The sequence below is a fragment of the Mustela putorius genome, unplaced genomic scaffold (assembly GCF_011764305.1).
Source record: "Mustela putorius furo isolate JIRA1106 unplaced genomic scaffold, ASM1176430v1.1 tig00003988_pilon_pilon_pilon, whole genome shotgun sequence".
Classification (NCBI taxonomy): Eukaryota; Metazoa; Chordata; class Mammalia; order Carnivora; family Mustelidae; genus Mustela; species Mustela putorius.
This window is the reverse complement of record NW_025422127.1, coordinates 14,402,756-14,422,173: the sequence shown is the minus strand read 5'-3', so window position 1 is coordinate 14,422,173 and position 19,418 is coordinate 14,402,756. Positions and strand designations below refer to the sequence as shown.

At 52.1% G+C, this 19,418-nt stretch overlaps 1 protein-coding gene across 6 annotated transcripts in view; it reads right to left on the bottom strand.

The window, feature by feature from the left end:
• Nucleotides 1-19,418, bottom strand: part of IQSEC3 (IQ motif and Sec7 domain ArfGEF 3) — a 100,889-nt gene that overhangs the window by 46,059 nt on the left and 35,412 nt on the right. For all 6 annotated transcript variants that reach the window (XM_045071606.1, XM_045071607.1, XM_045071608.1 and 3 more), the window contains exon 3: nt 1,724-2,003. In XM_045071606.1, the coding sequence (XP_044927541.1) occupies nt 1,724-2,003 (280 nt within the window). The remainder of the gene's footprint in view (nt 1-1,723; nt 2,004-19,418) is intronic.

Sequence of the window (19,418 nt, the reverse complement as noted above, 5' to 3'; positions counted from 1 at the left end):
GAATCCTTGGCATTCTTACTTCCTTCTTAAACTCAGCCCCAAGAATCAAGGACGGGCTCCAGATAGGCCCTGACCAGGAACCAGTGTGGGGCTCTAGCCAGCTGCTTCCTTATCCAGGGGGCTTTATCTACCCTTCTGTGCAGGCTGCTGGACTCACTTTGGCACCTGATTTCCTGGTTATTGACTCCTTTTGAACTTACAGTCAACGGAAGCCCTAAGGTCTCTCTCCCAGGATCAAGCCTGCCCATCTTGTATGAATGCTGTGGGCTTTTCAAAGCTAAGAGAACTTTAGATGTTTTTCCCTATTTCATTTGGACTTTTTCATTTAAATCTTTATGTCTGGATAAGATTTTTACAAAATCTTGGATTCTGTCACCGAGGTATTTGCTGTCCCCTTTCAGCTTTGTGTCATCAGAAATTAGTGCCTTGTCAAAACCCATCGAACAGAACAGGACCAAGGACAGCATACCACTCACCTCCCCCAGGAATTGGCCTTGATGGAAAAACCAACTTTTTTTTTTTTTTTAAGAATTCTGCTTGAAAAGAACCCACTTGACTATATTGTCATCTACTCTGCTTCCTCTCTTGCCCACATATCGATCATGGGGGATATTTTAAATACTTTGCTGACAGCCAGATGTTCCACCTACAGCTGACCTTGATGCAGAAGGAAAGAAGTGAGGTTGGTATGGCCTGATTCAGTCTTAGTGATCTTCCTACTAGCTATCCTTCCCAAGACTGACTTTGCCCATTGAGTTAAAGAATGCTTCTTTAGAACCTACACACTGTAGAGCTAGAAGGGACCTTGGAGATGATTCAAGGTCTAATGCCCAATTTTGCTGATGAAGAAACCAGTGCCCAGAGTGCATAACTGGCATTCCCAAAGTCACAGAGTTAACTAGAGCAAGACCAAGGATTGGATCCCATGTCTCCGACTCCAAGTTCAATGCTCTTTCTTAACAATATCTAGTCATGAGGCACTTGGATGACTCAGTGGGTTAAGCCTCTGCCTTCGGTTCAGGTCATGATCTCAGGGTCCTGGGATCGAGCCCTGCATCAGGCTCTCTGCTCAGCGGGGAGCCTGCTTCCCCTTCTCTCTCTGCCTGCCTGTGATCTCTCTCTCTGCCAAATAAATAAATAAAATCTTAAAAAAAAAAAAAAACCAATACCTAGTCATGATGTTTTTCTCTAAGCATATACACCTAAGTACACACACACACACACACACACACACACACACGGGATTTGTTCTCCAGTAGGGGAGCTTTGGTTAATCCAGCGAATCCTCAATCTCCTTGGAGGAGACCATTCTCTTGGCACCTCATTTTAACCTGTGTGTGCCTACACACGGAGCTTGTCCTTTGCATGGACACGTAAGCGAGGCTCTCTCTTCTTCCCCAGAGAACAGTGGGCCACCTGCCTCAAGGTCTGGGGGTGGGGCAGTTTAAGCTTCTGGCTCACGGCCAGAGGAACAGGGCCCTGAATACAGTACCGAGGGGACTGGCATTGCAAAGGTGTGACCCCTACCATGGAGAGGCTGGTTCCTGACAAACTGGGCTCCAGGGAAGGGCTGAAGACAGCTCCATCTGGGAGAAGTCGTGGCGAAAGAAGTGTGCCTACAACAGAGGTGGGCCCAAGTGGGGAGATCCCTGGTACCCTGGATAGCCCCCGAAGGCAGGGCCCCCTCACCACCCTTCCCGCCCCCCTCGGAGGCCCTGGGTACCTGTTTATTCTTTAGGTCAAGGGAGAGCTCGTAATCGGAGGCGTTAGGGGCGTGGGAGCAGAGCGCCGTCGCCAGGGCAGGCTGCTGCCGGCCGGGGGAGGCCACGCGGTGGGAGCCAGCCCTCGGGGAGGCACCCCCCGCCCCCGGCCGCTCCTCCTCCTGCTGCAGCTCCTGGGCTTGAGCCTTCGGGGCATGGGCACTGGGTCTGCCGGCTGCCACCGCCGCCGCTGCCACCACGGAGTCCTCCATGCCCCCACCGGCCTGGGTGCAGGAGCCATCGCTGTGAACAAAAGGCAACGGTGCTCGGTTGGGGGAGAGCGGGACAGGGTGCATGTGGGTGCGGGGGTGAGGAGAGAAACTGGGCGCTCCGGCCTGGCCTTTGGGGCACTGATGGGCCTTTCTGGCGGTGGGGACTCGTGGGGATGCCTCCTGCCATCGCCTCTAGGGAGGGGCTGCCTTGGCAGGGGAGAGCTGCGGGCAAGGAGAGAGAACCTACATTTGAGAAGGGTAGCCCAGGAAGAGGGAAGAAGCAGTGGTGCTTAGAAGCAGTATGGCACAGTAGGGAAGAGCAGACCACCTGGGCTGGGATCTGGACTCTGACTTATCAGCTGTGCGAACCTCAATAGGCTATTCGACCTCATCGTACCTGTTTCCCCATCTATAAAATGGGCACAATGATAGTACCTACCTCATAGGGATGTTGGAAGGTCTGAGTTAGTTAAAGTTCTCAGAACAGTGCCTGACTCATGGTCCCTCCTATATATCAGTGTTAAGGATCATCATTATCAGTCATCTAGCTCCCGGACCAGTGGCTTAAGCAGCTGGAAAGAAGCTGGTTTACACTGAACCCGCTCCGTCTTTACACCGTCCCAGCAGCTGTGGGGGAAGGAATGATCCTTACAGGCATAATCTGGGCATGAAGCCCCTCCGGCTGGGTGGACGGACGTCAGCTCTTTGGGGCTGGGGCTATGAAGAGGAGGGTGCTTGCCCTGCAGGGTCTGGGGCAGCAACTGTATTTGACTCCTGGCCCCTCCTTCCTTCCCATGGAAATACCAGCAGGCTGGGCCGTAGCTGCTGTCCACCTCCCTGCTCAAAGCAGGCTAGTGCCCCCACACCCAGCCCATCCTGGAGAACTAGCACCCTTAGGTCGTCCCCCTCCCTGACTGGTCTGCAGGTCCTGCCCCTCCCTCAAGGCCAAGTGTGAAGCCCCCTGTCCATGAAGCCTTTCCAGGTGACTCTAGCTGTAACTACTTCCTCTGTAAGCACACTAGGAGCTGTGCTTAGCGAGTCCCTTCCTGGTCCACAGGGGGAGAAGCATTATGGCTACAGCATGGGCTCAAATTCAAGCTCTACCACCACCCAGCCTCAGTTCAGTTGCTTTTCCTCTGGGCCCCTCTCTGGTTTTCTCCTCTGTCTAGTGGAGCTACGCTTGCCTACTCTATGAGTTTATGGTGAGGGGGAAAGGAGTCAGTATGTGTAAGCTGTTTAGCACACTGCCTGGCACAGAGTCATTGCTCAGTAAGTATTAATTCTTTTTCCCCCACATCCATCCTGCCCTAGAGGCCAGGGCCTGTAGTCCGGCTTATCCCTGCTCCCCACTCAGTACTGGGCAAGTGGTAGGTGCTCAGTTCACACCTGATGATGACTGACCTGCAGGGAGGACAAGGGCCGTAGAGATGGCCCTACAGCAGACGGAGACGGGAGAGCCGGACGGGAAGGGACCCTGAGGCCCTCTAGTCCAGCCCTCCAATCTCCCTTTTTTACAGATAAGGAGCAGGTGCTCAAGAGGTGGGGTGGCCCTGGTCGGAGAGCCGGGTAACCTTAGGGCTTGCTTCTTCTGAGGCTTTGCCTCCACGGAAGGTGCCCCAAATCATGCCAAAGAAGAGACCTCTTCCTGTTGCTTCCACCCAACTTCGGAGTCTCTGGTACTAGAATAGCCACGGGTGGGTGAGAAATCCTGTGGCTCCATCTCCATCTCTCCTCCCAGCACTCCCCGGCCTCATCGCCTCCATAAAGGAGAGCTCTTTGGCTGGCCCTAGCCATAAGGAGCCTCAAATCCTCTAAGGAAATCATCCTTGTGCAAGTTTCTTGGCTCCATCATTTCTTGTATGGCCACTAATCAAGGTGCATAGCTGAATGGGCTCCAGAAGTCTGATAAGTCTTTTTCACCAGTATCACCAAGAAATTCTTTTTAAGAACGGACTTCAACTCCTGTCGTAGGACTTCCCTATTCTTTCTGCAGGGCACACAGAAATAGCTCTTGCCTTTCCTATCACAACCGGCCTCCAGGGGGCACCGTTCAGTCTCATCCATCTCTCCTACAGACTGTCCTTGGTCCTCATGCCCAAGCCTCTTCACCTGAAAAGTTTTCCAGACTCTATAGAGAACTGGTAGCTACTAGGGGCTACAAACGCATTTAAAAGTAGCCCTTCGCTTTCTTTTATTGCTGGAGTGTGCTTGAGAAGAGGTTCTGGGGAGCTGAGGCCCCCAAGTAGCAGTACTCAGCAGATGGTAATGGAGGCAGGTGGATAACCCCCCCGGGGTTCCTCTTCCCTTGAGGAATAACCCAAGGCACATTCCACACCATCTCCTGGAAGTGCCCAGCAGTCAAAGCAGTGATGAACATGTATTGGCTTCCTTCTCTTCATCCCCTACTCCTACATTGGCGCTTCTTGGAGTCACCTGTCCGAAATAAACTACTTGTGTTAAACCAAAACAAATGTTTTAAAAATAGCCTTTTTTATGGTCCACCCCTCTGGGTAGAGACGGACTCCACGGCCTTCTCCTGAACTCATTCATAGGACCTGGGAATTAGGAGACCCCTTATACTGTCATCTCCAGCACACACACATACATGCATTTGTATACACACGTGTGAGTGTGCGTGCACACACACACACACACACACACTCTCTCTCTCTCTCACACACACACTCACACACACACTGACACATACACAATGCTTCTAACTAGTTCTGTGGCCTTGGGTAATTTGTTCTTCCTTCTGGGTCGGTTTCCTTACTTGTCATTTGATGGGAGCTTACTTATCCCTAAGCTTAGAATTCTGGGAGCTTGGATTCCAGTGCCAAGGCCAGTCTACCAAGGCCCACCAGCCCCAAGGTTCCAGGCTCTCTGGCTGGTAGAACCAACTCTGCCTTTGTCCACTTCCATGCAAAGGGACTGAGAGACTGTGGCCATCCCAAGTATATGATGAAAGGTATTAGAAAGGGGATCTTGTCCTTGCCTACTCTCCTTAGACTTCTTCACAGACTTGTGTGGTACAAGGTGGCTATTGGATACCCAGAGCTGCTGTCATCAATATGGCAAAGTTTAAGGTCATGTAGTGGAGGGTAAAGAACATGGGCTTGGTGTCAGGAAGACGTGGGTTAGAATCCTGGTTCTCCTAGTTCTGCTACTTAATATGTGACCTTGGGCAAGTTACCTAACCTCTTGGTGGCTCTATTTTCCCAAAATGGGCATCTAAATAATTCCTTGCAAGGCTTCTGTGAGGAATAAATATAACTTACAAAGAACTTAGTGCGGTGTCTGGCACACAGTAGTCCTTGATAAGTGGTGACATCTGCGGTGACTGTTCTGAGCTGGAGACCTACAGCGTGGAGTCCCAAAGGAGTCCCCAGAAGAACAGCATAGAGAATTCCTGCGGAAGGGGTTCTCAACATTTAGCCTACCTCAGTCTTCACAAAACCGAAACAGTAGGGTTTTTCCATCAGATCTCATGGTCTTTCCGAGACCTCCAGGTCAGCTTTTACAAACTTTAGGGAGAGAGATGAAGGCAAACTGGCTTCCTGAGGCTTCCTCCTACACTTGGTCTCCACCCACCAGAGCAACAAAAGAGCCTCAGTCTTGTGGGGGGAGGGGGGTCACCAAATCTTGGGATCTGTGACCTCTGAGGAATCCATACATATTTACCACCTACAGGCAGACCCCTCGGAGGTACCAGCCACAACATGGGGCATGCCCTAGGCAGACATTTGTCCAGTGCTCCTTGTGTAAATTTGTCTTTTAGTTACTTTGTCAGGGAGCAGTAGAAGCCTGAGTACTTAAAACCTCTAGGATGGCTGAGCATCAGAAGAATGTTCCTAGCCACAGTTTCCCTGTTTGTACCCCATCTGTAAACATGGTCTAAAGAAAGAGGTTGGAATATTCATCCTGGCTGTCATAGCTTGGAAGGACCGTCTATTTCACGTAGAGACCATCTACTTCAATCCTAGTCCCACACGGAATAGAAGGCTATTGTTCCAGTGCCCAGAACATGACTCTGCTCAAGATACAGGCTGTGATCCTTAAGTGTCCAGAGCTGGCTGGGCTGACCTTACATGAAGAAACTATTGTCCCTAGTGGGTCAGATTTCAGGCAGCCTGGCACTTGGACAGGAATTACATGAATGGGATTCACTCTGTGACCTGCATAGCTTCCTGTAAAGAGAAGGGCAGGGGAGAAGGGAGAGGGATCCCGGTGATCTTAGCTCTCTTGGGCTCACTATTCAGCTGGGGAAGCAGATTCCTTGAATGGCAACCCACTAGCCTAGAGAAACTTAGGGTCGCTGATGACACAAAAGACACTAGTCTCAAAAACCTGTCCTGGGTTGGGATGCCCATTCAAGAAGGTAAAAAGAATGTGGGTGGCACCAGAACAAGGGGGTCCAGTGAAGGCTTGGGTTGAGGTCACATGACATTAGGCCAGTACACACACAGGGACCCAGGCCATCCCCAGGGCTTATTTCACCCATGAGAACACAGGATGTGAGCATGACAAACAAAAGTCTTTGGGAAGTAGGGGGAATAAGTAGTTGCTCAGAGGAATACTACATGTGCCCAGGACCAGAGCAACCTGTGTGTAGGAACTGAGCTTCACATCAGAGAGGGTCGCTTATGTTGGAATCTGACTTGTGCTCAGAGAGATGATAGGGGCTTGGGGAGCATGGTGTATATATAACTCCCTTGGGGTTCCAGTGACCACTCCCTCCTATCATCCCTGCTTGACTTCCTAAAATGTAGATACTTTCATATCAGTCCTTGGCTCCAAAAGTATCAGTGACTTCCCAGTACTCCTGAGATAAAGTCCACTGGCGTGGACTCCGGAGCACTGGTGATCTCACCCCAACCTCCTCTTCCAGCCAGATTTCCACCAAGTGACCCACCCACACCGGGCACACTGACACTCTCCCCAAATCTCCCATGTGCTCTCGGACCACTGTGCCTCTCACGTGACCTCCTTCTGCCTTGCGATGCCTTGTCCTATTCATGCTCCGCTCCCGCCCCTCCTTTCCCTGCCTCATCAGCTCTTTCAGGACTCACTCATTGCCCCTGGAAAGAGTCGGTTCCACCCTCCAATGTGCTCTAATAACTCTTGGCATTTGCCTCAATTTCATCAATGACCACTTTGTGTTCTAATTATTCATGGATGTGTCTCTCTCCACTAGACGATGCCATCTGCACCTTTTTATCACCGGCGCTTATCACAGTGGGCTGGCTCCTGATACGTGTTTAATAAATGTTAAATGAAAAGATAGATGGCTGGATGGGTGGGTGGATGGGTATCGTTTAATCTCTCCTACTTGCCCAAGGGCAGAGGTACTGACCCTCCTTCAGGAAATGACTTGTTGCCCGGCTCTGGCAGTGTTGCTGGGGACTGCCCTCCGCCCTCAGCCCCAGCAGTCCCATCAGAGATAGTCTCAGCTGCAGGGAGCTCCTTGGCCCAAAGTCACGTCATTCCTGGGGCTGTCCAAATCCAGCGACTGACTGAAGCGGGGACTATGAAGGTTTGGCCATGTTTACCCAACTTGGGGCAAGTCTGATAGGTCGTTCTCACTCCAGAGCCCCCCTGGGATTGGCTGAGGCCCCTGTTGGCCCGCCATCACTAGGACGTCTCCCTTCACCCCATGCTGGGCTCCTGCCTTCCCTTCCCTCGGTGGTGATCCCAAGCGCATCCTCTAGGAGACATTTAGGGCTCTCGAATCTGACTCTGCTTCCCAGAGAAGCCAATCAATGACAGATAACCGGCTTCTCTTTATTCTTCCTTTTGCTCTCGACAGCCAGAATTATCTGGGTCCAGCCTGCCAACCACCCTGTAGAACCTTTGCTGGTTCCGAACACCTTTGAAAAACTTTCTTTCCAGAGAGTTCATGCATGCCAAATTTTACCTCCACACTCAGAGGCTTTATAGACCCCGTAGGGCCCAGGCTGAAAACACCATTCTGGAGAGAAGTTCATGGCTTATCTTCCCTATGCGGAGGACTAGGTCAAGGGCTATAGGCAACCCCAGCCACCAGGCTATACCACCCACCTCTGAGCTTTCAGACCCTGCTTATTACTATCCTAACACGGATGACACCCTCCCTCACAGGCAGGACAGCGGGCGTGGAATGAGGCCCCTGGTCCTCCAGTTCACTATTTGGCTGACTCGGGCGAGATGCCTAACTCTTCGGCACCACAGTTGACTCCAGAGAGTGAGAAGGAGAAAGTGAGCTCGTAGATGGGTATGCTGGCCATGACAGGAGCTATGGCCTTTCCACGAGGACAGAGTGTGAAGGAGGGCAAGGGACCCCGGTGTTTGTGCTCACGTAGCCCCTGCCAAGGAGCTGACTCAGGTCAGCGAGTGTCCTCCCTGGTGACCGGGGGAAGGCCATGTTGCCCACCACCAGGAGCTGGAGAGACAGGAGGAACTGGAGTGCTGTGTGAGGGCTGGGAGAGGGCACCTCGGCCCACGCTGCCCTGCCAGAGGCTGGCTTGGGTGGGGGCCCCTGGCAAGAAGGTGTGGTAAGGAACAGGAAGGGCCCTGGAGACCTAGCTCCCGAGGGGTTTGTTGGTGTTGAGGGTTGCGGGGCTGCTGGAGGAGGCTATTTTCCCCTCTGTGCAACAGCTGGAACAGTAATTTCTAGACGTCGTGCTCGGAGGGTGTGGAAGGCTGAAGGACTCCTCAGGCAGGAAGAAACCCCAGAAGGCCTGATTGATTGCACTATATTCGCCCAAACTCTGCCAGGCTTTCTTCAAGCACTTCTGGAACAAAGAAACTAGGCATTTGGCCGACAAAAGCTAACAACACTCCTCACGTCTGAAGATTTCTCAGCCGCTACTAAAACACTCCTTTTTCCTCCTGTGTTTGAATCAATAAGGCGGTGAGGAAGGGTCAGAATAAAGGCGCCGAGCAAGGGAAGCCGAGGGCCCTCCGTGTCCCAGCTGCCCCTGGGGAAAGCTGGGGTGAGCAGAGGGCCGGTGCTGCAAACGAAGTCACTCTGTGCTGAGTCTAAGGGCGATCTAGAGCACGCTGCTCGGGGTGCTGGGAAGAGCGCGAGGCTGGGAGTCAAGGTCCAGTCTCGCCTCTGGCCACGCCCCCTTCCCTCTCTGTGGGCCCCAGACCCTCACTGCACCATCCCTGCTCAATGGCTGGGCTCTGGCTCCCCCACCCTCAATACCCACGGACACAGCAGAAGCCTCCCCTTGCTTCTCTGACGTCATCAACTCCGTGCCCGCACCTGCCCCAGCCCATGGCTCCTTGACCTCCATTATCCAAGCTGGAGGCCAGGTCTCAGAATAGAAAGCCGCGGAGCGAGGCAGCTGTGGCTTTCTGGGCCCATTCCCTTGCAGAAGCTGCCCTGACTTCATTGGCTGTGACAGATGCTTCTCCCTCCCCTCTCCCAAGGGCCCTGAGAGAGTAAGTTATTCTCTCTCCCGTTGGCTCCTCGGAGACACCAAGCTTTGATCTCACAGCTATTCCCAAAAGGTGTTGGCTGGTTCTGTTTGCTGGTGGGGGTTTCCCATCCAAGAAACCACAGTCCTTCCCTGGACTCGCACCTGCCCCATATGCAGGCCCCTGTTTGCTCCACCCTCTCTCCAGGCTGGTCACAGGAGCAGCTCCGGCAGACCGTCCCCAGACGTCTACTGTGGAAACCTCCCCTGCTCAGCCCACCCCACAACTGAATTGCTGGGCACGTCAGAGCCCGCAGTCATCCAGGGAAGCCTCATCTAGAAGTTTCCGCAGTACACCTTCCTCACAAGCTCCCAAGCCGGCCACACTGACTAACGCCATCTTAATGCCACTGGAATCCTAATAGTCTTGAGCATTTTATTTTCTCACAGATAGACGTAGATCTGGTAGCAACATCCAGCTCTAAGGACATCTTCCCCGCTCCCTGTCCCTTCCCCAAGACACAGCACACAACTTCACAAACGCACATTTCTCTTAGACCAAGCACAGAGAACTCGCAGTGGCCCCAAACGCACTTGGGATCTCCTCACCTTTCCTCACGTGCTTGTGTTAGTAAGAGAACAGGGTTCCCACGTCTGGCAGCCCCATGGCACCCGGCCCTGCTGTGAAGCTCTCACTGCCTCTAGAACCGTCTCTAAACTACGCGGCCCGAAGTCACTGCAAAGCTGGTGCAGACAACTCTATAGATTTGCAGCCTCGTAAAACTCGGGGTCTTATTTAATTGTTTCTTTTTTTTATGAGCCACTTTATAGATGCAGATAGGAGTAACCTACATGTAAAGTCTAAAGAAAATTATTCCCTTGTACCCAGCTCGAGAAATGGCACAGGAGAAGCCTTCCTACCCCGTGTATTTCTGCTTCTCTCCTCAAAGGAATCTTTGTCCTGAATTTGTGTTTATTGCTCGCTAGCTTTTCCTCAGGGGCAGATTCCTTCCCTGTCTTTACGTAAGCAGTGGTGGCTGCTTGGCAGGGAACCGTGTCTGCAGAGTGAGCTCAAGGGGGAGGCTCAGGAACATTCAAGATCCTGCAGACTCCAAGCAGGTCAGGAAGCCTCTCCAGGGGGTGATGCCCACAGCTCCATGCTGGCGGGACAGAAACACTGGCAGGGATCTGGCCACAATCCCAGGGATCCGGGAGCTGGGCGATACCCATTATCTTAGCAAGGAAGGCTTTCAGGAAAGAGAATGGACTTGTTCTTTAAGGAACCCCGCTGCCCCCCTGGCCCTTGTGGTCTGGATGTGTCATCATCTCCAAATGGAATGTGGTGACTTCGGGAGCCACACAGATGATGCTGGGAGAGACGTCCTCGAGAAAGGCAACAGCCCACCAGCCAGCCGGGAGCCAGGCCTGGGGTGCATGTGCCTTTGGGGTCCCTGAGAGGAGGGAGCACAGGAGGCCGCAGCAGGGTTGGCCTGTGTGTCATCTGGGGTTGCAGCGCAGCAGGTGTAAGTGTGGACTGGGTTTGAATGTTGACTCTGCCTTGGCTTGCTGTGTGGCCTTGGGCAAGTTGCTTCACCTCCCTGAGCCCCACTTTCTTCTCTATGAGAGAATTGAGGTAGGAATGTGTATGCAGTGCTTAGCTTTGTCCTTTCTTGGGATTTCCCACAAGCTACTTTTGTTTAAATAAGAAAATAGAAAGGAAAGTATCGTTCAGTTTCCTTATAATATTATAAAAGAATAAGAAAAAGTAGGAAGGACGTGACTTCGGAATAAAGAACTGTCCTTGAACTTGAACTATCCTTCATGTTCTTGTGCCAGCGTTCTTGAAATGGAGAAGTATTGTTCTTTTCTGTATGGTATAATTTCTGAAGCTCAGAGTTAGAGATGATGCCAAGAGAAGCTCACCAGAGGTATAGGGGCTGGGAGGCAGCCAAACATGGTAAGAGATTAGAAACCAGACAGACTGCCCGTGGTTTCAAATGCAGCCACTCACTCGCTGCGTGATATTGGCCGGCACCTTGATGTCTCCAAGCCCATTTCCTCAGGTGTGAGGTGGAGGACCTACCACATGACTCTGCGGCGAGAGTTACTAGAACAATGTCCACAAAGCCTAGGGCACCTACTGATGCTCAGTCCGTGTAGGTTTCCTTCCCTAATCTGGGCATGTCCTGCTTCCCCAGTTTCTGGCTCAAGAGTGATTACTCCCTGGAGAGCAAAGTCCTCATCCAGTTCCTCTTGGGTCCGGTAGAGAGCCCTGTGATGGTGACCTACACACACCGTGTGTGAGCACAGTGCATGCCAGAGGCTGGGCAAGAGACCATGCCTGCCTCTTCTGTAACCTCATGGCTGTAAAGCCCCTTTATTCTATCCTCCTCCTGTCCCACCCAGATCACCCTGCCTCACCCCAGCAGAGCGGATGTTTCTTTGGTCTTGAGCCATTTCCAGGGAAAGATAACCTCTTGGCTTCTCACAGGCTCAATACTGCCACGTGCCAGGGGAAGGGGTCTCTAATGGCCAACAGGTACATATGGTAGTCAGGCGTGTGCTTTGCCAAACACAGGAGTCTTAGGACACGAGAGATGGAAATGGGCACATGGCCAGCAGTGGAGGACACTGCTCCGGGCACCCATGAAGCTGCTAAGGAGCATGATTATTTCCCTATTTCCCTAGAGTCACCTTCCTTATCTTTTGCCTTCCTACTTAAATTTCTTCATGTCTAACTTCAATCTTTCTTGCTGTAAGCGTATAGTCGCAGAATGGCCATGTGATTTCCCACATGCCTGTGGGTTTCGCACGTCATCTCCAGAAGTGTTTAAGATGAAAGGACTATGCAGAGCACGCTGGCTTTGGGAGGAAGCCTTGGAGATCCCAGCATGGGGGACCACCCACCCCTCTGGGAAGAGCAGGGGTCAATGCCAGGCTAGAAACCTTTCCCCAAAAAGGTTCAATTGTTTCCTCCTCTTAGGAGAGCAGTCAAACTGTCAGCTGGCAAAGAATTTTCTGATAAAATACCTCTGCTTTTAATCTCATCTTAGCCTGCACTGTGACAACCTGGTGGTGGGTTAAATCATTTCCTCTCCTGCCCTGATGTCTAGAAAATCTCCTCCCCAGACCTGTTGGCCCTATTGGATTGGCATTCATGGGAGCCTCTAGCTTCTTTGATCTTTCGCCCAAATTGGTCTCTTAATTCTCAGAGTCCTCTCTCTCTCTCACAGATATTGGGCTCTTTCTAGCCAACACTCCATATGTCCCAAGCTAGGCTTGAATAGAAAGACCTGAAAAACCACCTCCTTCCCATGCCCGTCACCTGCCATCCAGAGGAGGGACTAGACCCTCTCTCTGAGGGGCATGCCGCATGCCTCAATGTCCTGGGTAGTGTGTCCCCTCCTATTTGCCATCTCAGAGGCTCTACCATTAGGCCCTCATCCCCCAAAGTAGTCAGTCCATTCATTCCCTCTAAATTTTTCCTGGTCATATCTGAGTTTCTAGGTGCCTTCTCTGGGACTCCTGAATCTTGATAGATTTCTCCCTCTCTACTCTTGAAAAATCCAGCTTTAAAATAGTTAGCACTTATTGAGGGCTTCCTAGGTGCCAAGAACATTTCCATGTAGCATTTCATTTAATCCCCTCAACCTCGAAAGAGGCAAGTGCTCTTGTTACCCCATTTCACAGGTAAGTAATAATAACGGAGGATTAGAAAGTTGGAAGCAGATTAACCGAAGTCACAGAGTTTGTAAGTAGCCAGGTCAGGATGCGAACCTGGATTTGTGTCTGTGCTCTCACCTGCTCCACATTCTAGAACTTCCTTAAAATTTTCCTGAATTCATCTTTGAGCCCAGGGTACTACCTTTCCACTTCTCTCTTCCTCTCCAATGTAGAAGGGAATCCACGAAAGTGCTCATCCCTCTGCCCTTGGAAAAGAAAAGGGACTCTCATATTTTTAAGTTCCTTATTCATCAGTAAATATGTGTAGTACCTGTTCACCGATACTATTTCTCATTATGAATTCATAAATTCACACTACTCTATCAATCTCTTATAAATTTGTATCTGGTGAGTCTGTTCTCCTGAAAGCCGGGGACCTCAGGGTAGACTAATCACTCCTCCAAACCTGCCAACTCGCAGCCTCGTTTAGAACACGGAACCACACCGAGATGCTGCCAGTTTGCATGGGTGGTGGCACCGGGCACGTGGCCGAGGCAGCACGTCCCAGCGGTGACAAGCAGGACACAGGGCATTATGTCACTGCTCGTTGCAGCCCCTCTCTGTATGCGGGCTTGTCTTGATCTCTGTCCGTTTCTACCTTCCTACCGACACTTCTCATTTCTTGCATATGCTCGCACTAGTTTGGATGTGGCTGTTCCCATCTGCTCCTTAGGGTCCGCTGTCTTCCCACCCCTCCACCTCTCACTTTGTAAATGCTCCCAGGGGCTACGTGTGTAAGCCTATGCTGTCCCCGGCCAGGACAGAGTGTCTTCTTACAAAATCATGGTACAGGGGCCTTGGGGATTAGATGGTTCACCCCTTTGTGTGGTAGCTAAGGAAACTGAGGCACAGAGACGTCTGGGGGTGGAAAGCACCAGCTTTTCGGGAAGCCCGAGTTCTAGACCCTGTTCTGCACTTAAGCAGTTGACAGACCTTGGGACTCTGGTCCCCCGTCTCCTATCTCTGTGATAACGGGTAGAGCCTCCACAGCCTGGGGTTCAAAAGCAACAGCCCCTTTCTTTCTGCTGCTGTTGGCGCGTCTCCCTGCTGGAGACAGCAGCATATGCAGGTCCTCCTTCACAGACAGCTGTCTTTCCTGTTTTTTCGGTTTTGGGTTTTTTTTTTTTTCATCATCACAAAATAAATCTCCAAAAATCTCTTTTCTCAAGCCATTCCAAGGCCTCTGTCAAAGGCATTAAAGTTGTGAAGAATGTCTGATCTGATTAAATCACTCTTGCTGCAGAGGAAGATAATTTCCTCTCTTCCGGTGTGATGAGACAGACTTAAAACCCTTTCTGTCATATATCAGAAACGCTTATTGAAATTATAAATTATTTTTATGGTCGTGTTATTGGTTGAAAGATAAATGAATAATGAACGATGACTTTTCAGAGGCGAAAACCAAACCAAACCAAACCAAACAGCATAAGAGATGGTGAGGTTAGAAAAATCTCTAGGACTGCAAAGAGAGGTTATTCTTTCCGGGAGTGGAAAAAGAATACCCAGAAGACTCAAACGAGAAGTTTCCGGTAATCGAAAAAAAGAATCTGTTTCCCCCAATTGGATAAAACTCCGCATTAATGGGCACCAACTGAGCAGAGATAGTCAGACGTGCCTTGTGGTAGTTTTCATTTTGTTGTTCTGGGAGTATTGTCTTTAGTTATGTTTATTTCTTTAAAATAATAAAGCCTAAATCTTTTCTCCCCCCATAAAAATCCTCTCTCCGCCACTTCTCTCCTCAGCTTGGTTGCTCTGATGTGTCTACCTCCTGCTGCCTGGAGGGTGCAAACAGCCTTGTTTGGAGGGTAGCAAGGAAAGGCCAGCCTTCTCGGTCCCTGAACTACAAACCAGGGTGTCTGCGAGGAGCCCCCTGGAAGCAGCCCCCTGGGGAAGTGGGAGTCAGATGGTGACTCCACCATCACGCTTTTACTTCCCATGCTGAAAACACCTCCCTTCTTGTGTCCTCTGACTCTGGTAGCAGAAACCCTCATAGATGCTTGGTTCAAATCCTGGTTTCGCCCTTCACCAGGTATATGGCCCTTGGACAAGTCACTTATCATCTCCAATTCTCACTTTGTCTGTAAACCTGGGACTAATCACAGTTCGAGAACTTTCAGCAGGAATTAAGTAAGATCCTATCTGCCTAGCACATAGCGAGCGCTCTATCCCTCACAGCCAGTATTTTCTTTCTTTCCCTCTCTCACGGGTAACGGACACGAAACAGAGCGAGGAGGATTTCTCTAAACCTCTCTAATCACACTGCTGACAGCAAGTTGTCTGTCTTAACTCGCAGCTCTTTGGAGGTGGACCCAAGTCTGGCCTCGCTCACATTCCACGGCCCCAGCGCAGGCCTGTGGACGGGGAATTTTCCCAAGCACCCTCTGCTGACAACCTACGTCTCCTGGAGAGACTGGTCTTAGAGAGTGACTGGGACGGAACAGTACGTAAGGAAATCGGCCTGGACAAATTCTTGACTCCAAACATGAGTTTCACATCGCAGCTGAGGGAAAAAACCCTCTGAATAGAAAGTCAAAAATCACAAGACAAAGCTTCCCTGATACTTTCTAGAATTAGGGGGAGCGGGTTGGGGAGGACATCCCCTACCAAGCTATCAAAGCATTTTGACATCTATTTTGTCTTTTGTGCCTCTGGCTGGGAAGATGCTGGCGGGACAAAAAGCACAGACTGGTGAAGAGACTGGCCATGTGGTTCGTCAGGGGACAGATTCCTCTAGCTCCAGGACTGAATTCTTCGGCCATCTTCCTTGTGCTTATGCTCAGGTATAAAGCCCGCCCAAGGTGGATTCTGCTGGAACTCCACAGAAATCCTCCACCGGAGAACTAGGCAAACCTGCTCAAACAGCCCAAATAAGAAGAAGCAGCCCCTCTCATCCTCCCGCTGCTAGGCACTTCCTACCAGGTTTGCTGCATCCCAGGCTAGACTGAGGTCCTCAGTCACCAGGAATCCCACCTGAATCCCATAGTTGGCAGCTGCTCCATTCTAGGGCATCCTGGGAAGTGTCACAGCATGGCATTAGGTCGCATGATCCCGACCCTTGCAAAGGCCTTTGGGAACTAACCACTGGACAATTTCCCCTTGGACTTGTCTGCCGTCCCACTGCCTTCCTAGTGTGCTGAGGCAGAAACCCCTGACCCCAGAGACCCCCCGACCCCAGGCCTGTGAGGGAGGCCGAGTCTTCTCAGTGCTTCTCCAGGGAAGAGGGACGCAGTTCTGCAGCGCCAGAACGAGCCCTATCCCCTCTACCACGGGTGGGGCAGGTTCCCCGGTAGCCTCAGAGCTTGGGAGGTGACTGATGGAGCCAGCACGTGACGCCGAGGCTCCCTAGCCCGGCTGTTTGAAGACTGAACTGTATTGATCGGGAATTTAATTGCTCCATAATCTCTGAGTAAACACTGACTGGTCCATTGATCGCGCCCCAGGCCAGCTGGGGAGAGCTGAGAGGGAGAGGCCGGACAGAGACGCCAGCAATGCTGACGAAGAGTTCTCCCTGACAGCATCCTCCAAGGGAAGTCCCTTCCTCAAGGGTGGCAAGGAGCGCGGCCTCCAACAGAGCCCATGGCCAAGGGCACACACCAGCTGGCCTAGGTGGTAGGTGCAGACCAGGGCCCCCAGGACAGGGTGGGGGATGGGCTGGGCTGCTCCGGGGCTGGAGCGCTCCTGGGACGCGGGATACTAAGTGGGAAGTGCAGGCTACAGCAGCTTTTTCTCTTTTCTTTTCTTTTTAATGAGTGAAAATATAAAAGCCCATGCCTAGAAACATAAAATCCTGGGAGGTTGTACCCTAATATGTTGACAGTGGTTAATTCCATATAACGGGATTCAATTATTTTCTTCTTTACATTTCTGTATTTTCCATATTTCCAACAACTAGCAAGTATAACTTATAACCAGAGAAAATAGAGGTTATTTAAGATCAAAAGAAATGCCTGGAAGGATTTCTTCTGTGCTCTTTAAAAAAAGAAAAGAAAAGAAAAAAATTCTAGCAGCAGCTCAGTGGAGAGATGTTGCATTTTGGCGGTAGACCTGAGCTCCACCTGCGCCTCCAGAACTGACTGGCACGGTCCCTCTGTCAAGACACGGGACTTCTCTCCATCCCAGATCCCCTATCGACAAAGGGGAATAATAGCTATCTCCCAGAGCTGGGATGAAATCTTGAGAGGGCTTAGTGCAGCATCCCCGGTACGTTCCGTGAATCATACTTTCAAGAAATATTAGTGTCTCTTCCATCCTGGAGTAAGGGGTACACGAGGAGAAAGGACTGAACACCAAGTCAGTTGAAACTGCCGGGGGAGCCCCCTTCAGATCTGGGGGTTGTTCCGTTTCCACCCTAGGCGTCGCCTTCCTGAGCCCCCACGCCCACCCCAACGAGCCTCCTCTCATGACCCTATTAGAGACCATTCTTCCTCAACTTGGCCCCGTTGCCACCCAGAGAGACAAATGGCCTGCCGTCTTGCGGGATGCTGGGAGGTGGCTGGCCAGCCCAGGGTCATTGTTCCGAGTGTCACTGAGAGAGCCTGAGAGGGAGGAGAGCCACAGGATGGAAAGTAGGGCTGCAATTACTAGCCTATTCAGTTCCCTAGAATAAAGCCCTTGTCATTAGTGAGCAGCAGGAGGAGGCAGGGAAAGGGGATGAAAGAGCTGGCAGGCACTTGCTGCCCCTGGCTGGCTGCTGGGGGCTGCACCACCCCCAGCTCTCACCTGAGCCTTGCTACCCAGCAAGCAGAGGCCGTTTGCCTATGGGTTTGCGAGCCTCGGCACCTTTCTCCGGTGGCCCAGCCTCAGAGGCCTCTCCAGGGCCACCACTGCACCCCTGCACCCCAGTCCCTTAGGCCCAGCCCTTGGCCTCCTTTCTTGGGGACCCCCCAGCTTCCTGGCTTGCTGTACTTTCGGTCTCCCCACTTCTTGGAGCATCACTCCCTGGAAGGCTCCAGGTCCCAAGAGTTTCTCCTGACCCCATTCCCCAAAGGCTGCTCTGTAGGTGTCTGGGCAAGCTGTCCCAGCAGCACCCCTTCTCCCAGGGCTGGGGCTTGGCAGCCTCTTTGGGAGGCAGGAGCATGGCTCCTGGCCAGTCTCCTGGCCGGTCTCTCCACGGGGCTGAGGGCTTGCCTCCGGCGGTGGCGGCCCCTCTCCACAGGTCTGACCGGTGGGGCTGTGGGTGACCAGCTGCCAAGCAGCCCCGAGGGGAGAAGTCCAGGGGCTCAAGGAAGGGATTCCTGTTCAGTCCCACAGCTTGTGTTCTGCAGGGAAGATGACAGACATCCCAAACTTGGCAATTTGAGGAGGGAGTCAGCTGTGAGGTCACACACCAAGGACGGCGGTGACCCTGACACCTGAGTGACTGGTGTAGCTTTCTTATTGAGGTCTCCTGTAGAGGCCAATGGACTTATCCCCAGAGAACTCCGAGGAGGCTGATTGGGCTGGAACCTGGTTTGTCTCGGAGCCCTGTATCCCAGCCCAGGATCTCCCAGGGTGGCCCAAAGGGCTTTGTGACTCACTGACTCTGCATTTGTCTTCAGCCCAGTCTCTGACCTTGGCACATTCTCATACAGAAATTCACAGGGAGGTCTGGGCTATGCCCTGGAGGGAGGGCACCTGGGTAAAGGAAAGGGATACGGGGCTGTGAAGGGGTCACGGGGGATGTCAGGGATCTCGTGGAAGAAAACTCTCTCCGGATGGGATTCCCCCAGAACACCAAGAACAGACAGACTTGACTGACGTATACACTGTTGGACTGTCAGAAAACTTCCAGTAGGCCTCCTCCCAGAGAAGCCAAGAGACTGATGTCACAAACACAGACAGACCGACAGACAGACAGAAATATACTCTAGGAAACGACAAACCAAACAGACGGGACAATTTGAAATGACTGGGAACAGAGGCAGACAGCAGCTGAAGGTCTGGACCGGCTGGGGGCAGGTCTCCCTGGCCCACAGAGAGGGGAAGGCTGCGGGGGGCAGTGCTCTCAGATCCTCCACCATCAAATGTTCTCCCACCCTCCTTCCCAGAGCACCCGCACCCCAACTTCGGCGCCTGTCCCTCCAAGGGGAAACAAGGAAAATAGATTTCCTACCCTCCCGCCCCAAAGCCTGGGGGAAAAAGCCCCTTCCCTTGGTGCCCCAGCCCCCATAAGGGGGGAACATCCCTCCCCGGCCCCCAGCTCCCACCCCTCTCTCCCACATATCACAACAGCTCCTCCCTCCCCTTCCCACCAGAATCCCAGGCCTCAGGGTGGCCCCAGCTGGCAGAGGAGTGAGGGCACGGGAAGGAGTGGGAAGGATGAGAGCGAGAGGGGGAGCATGGGA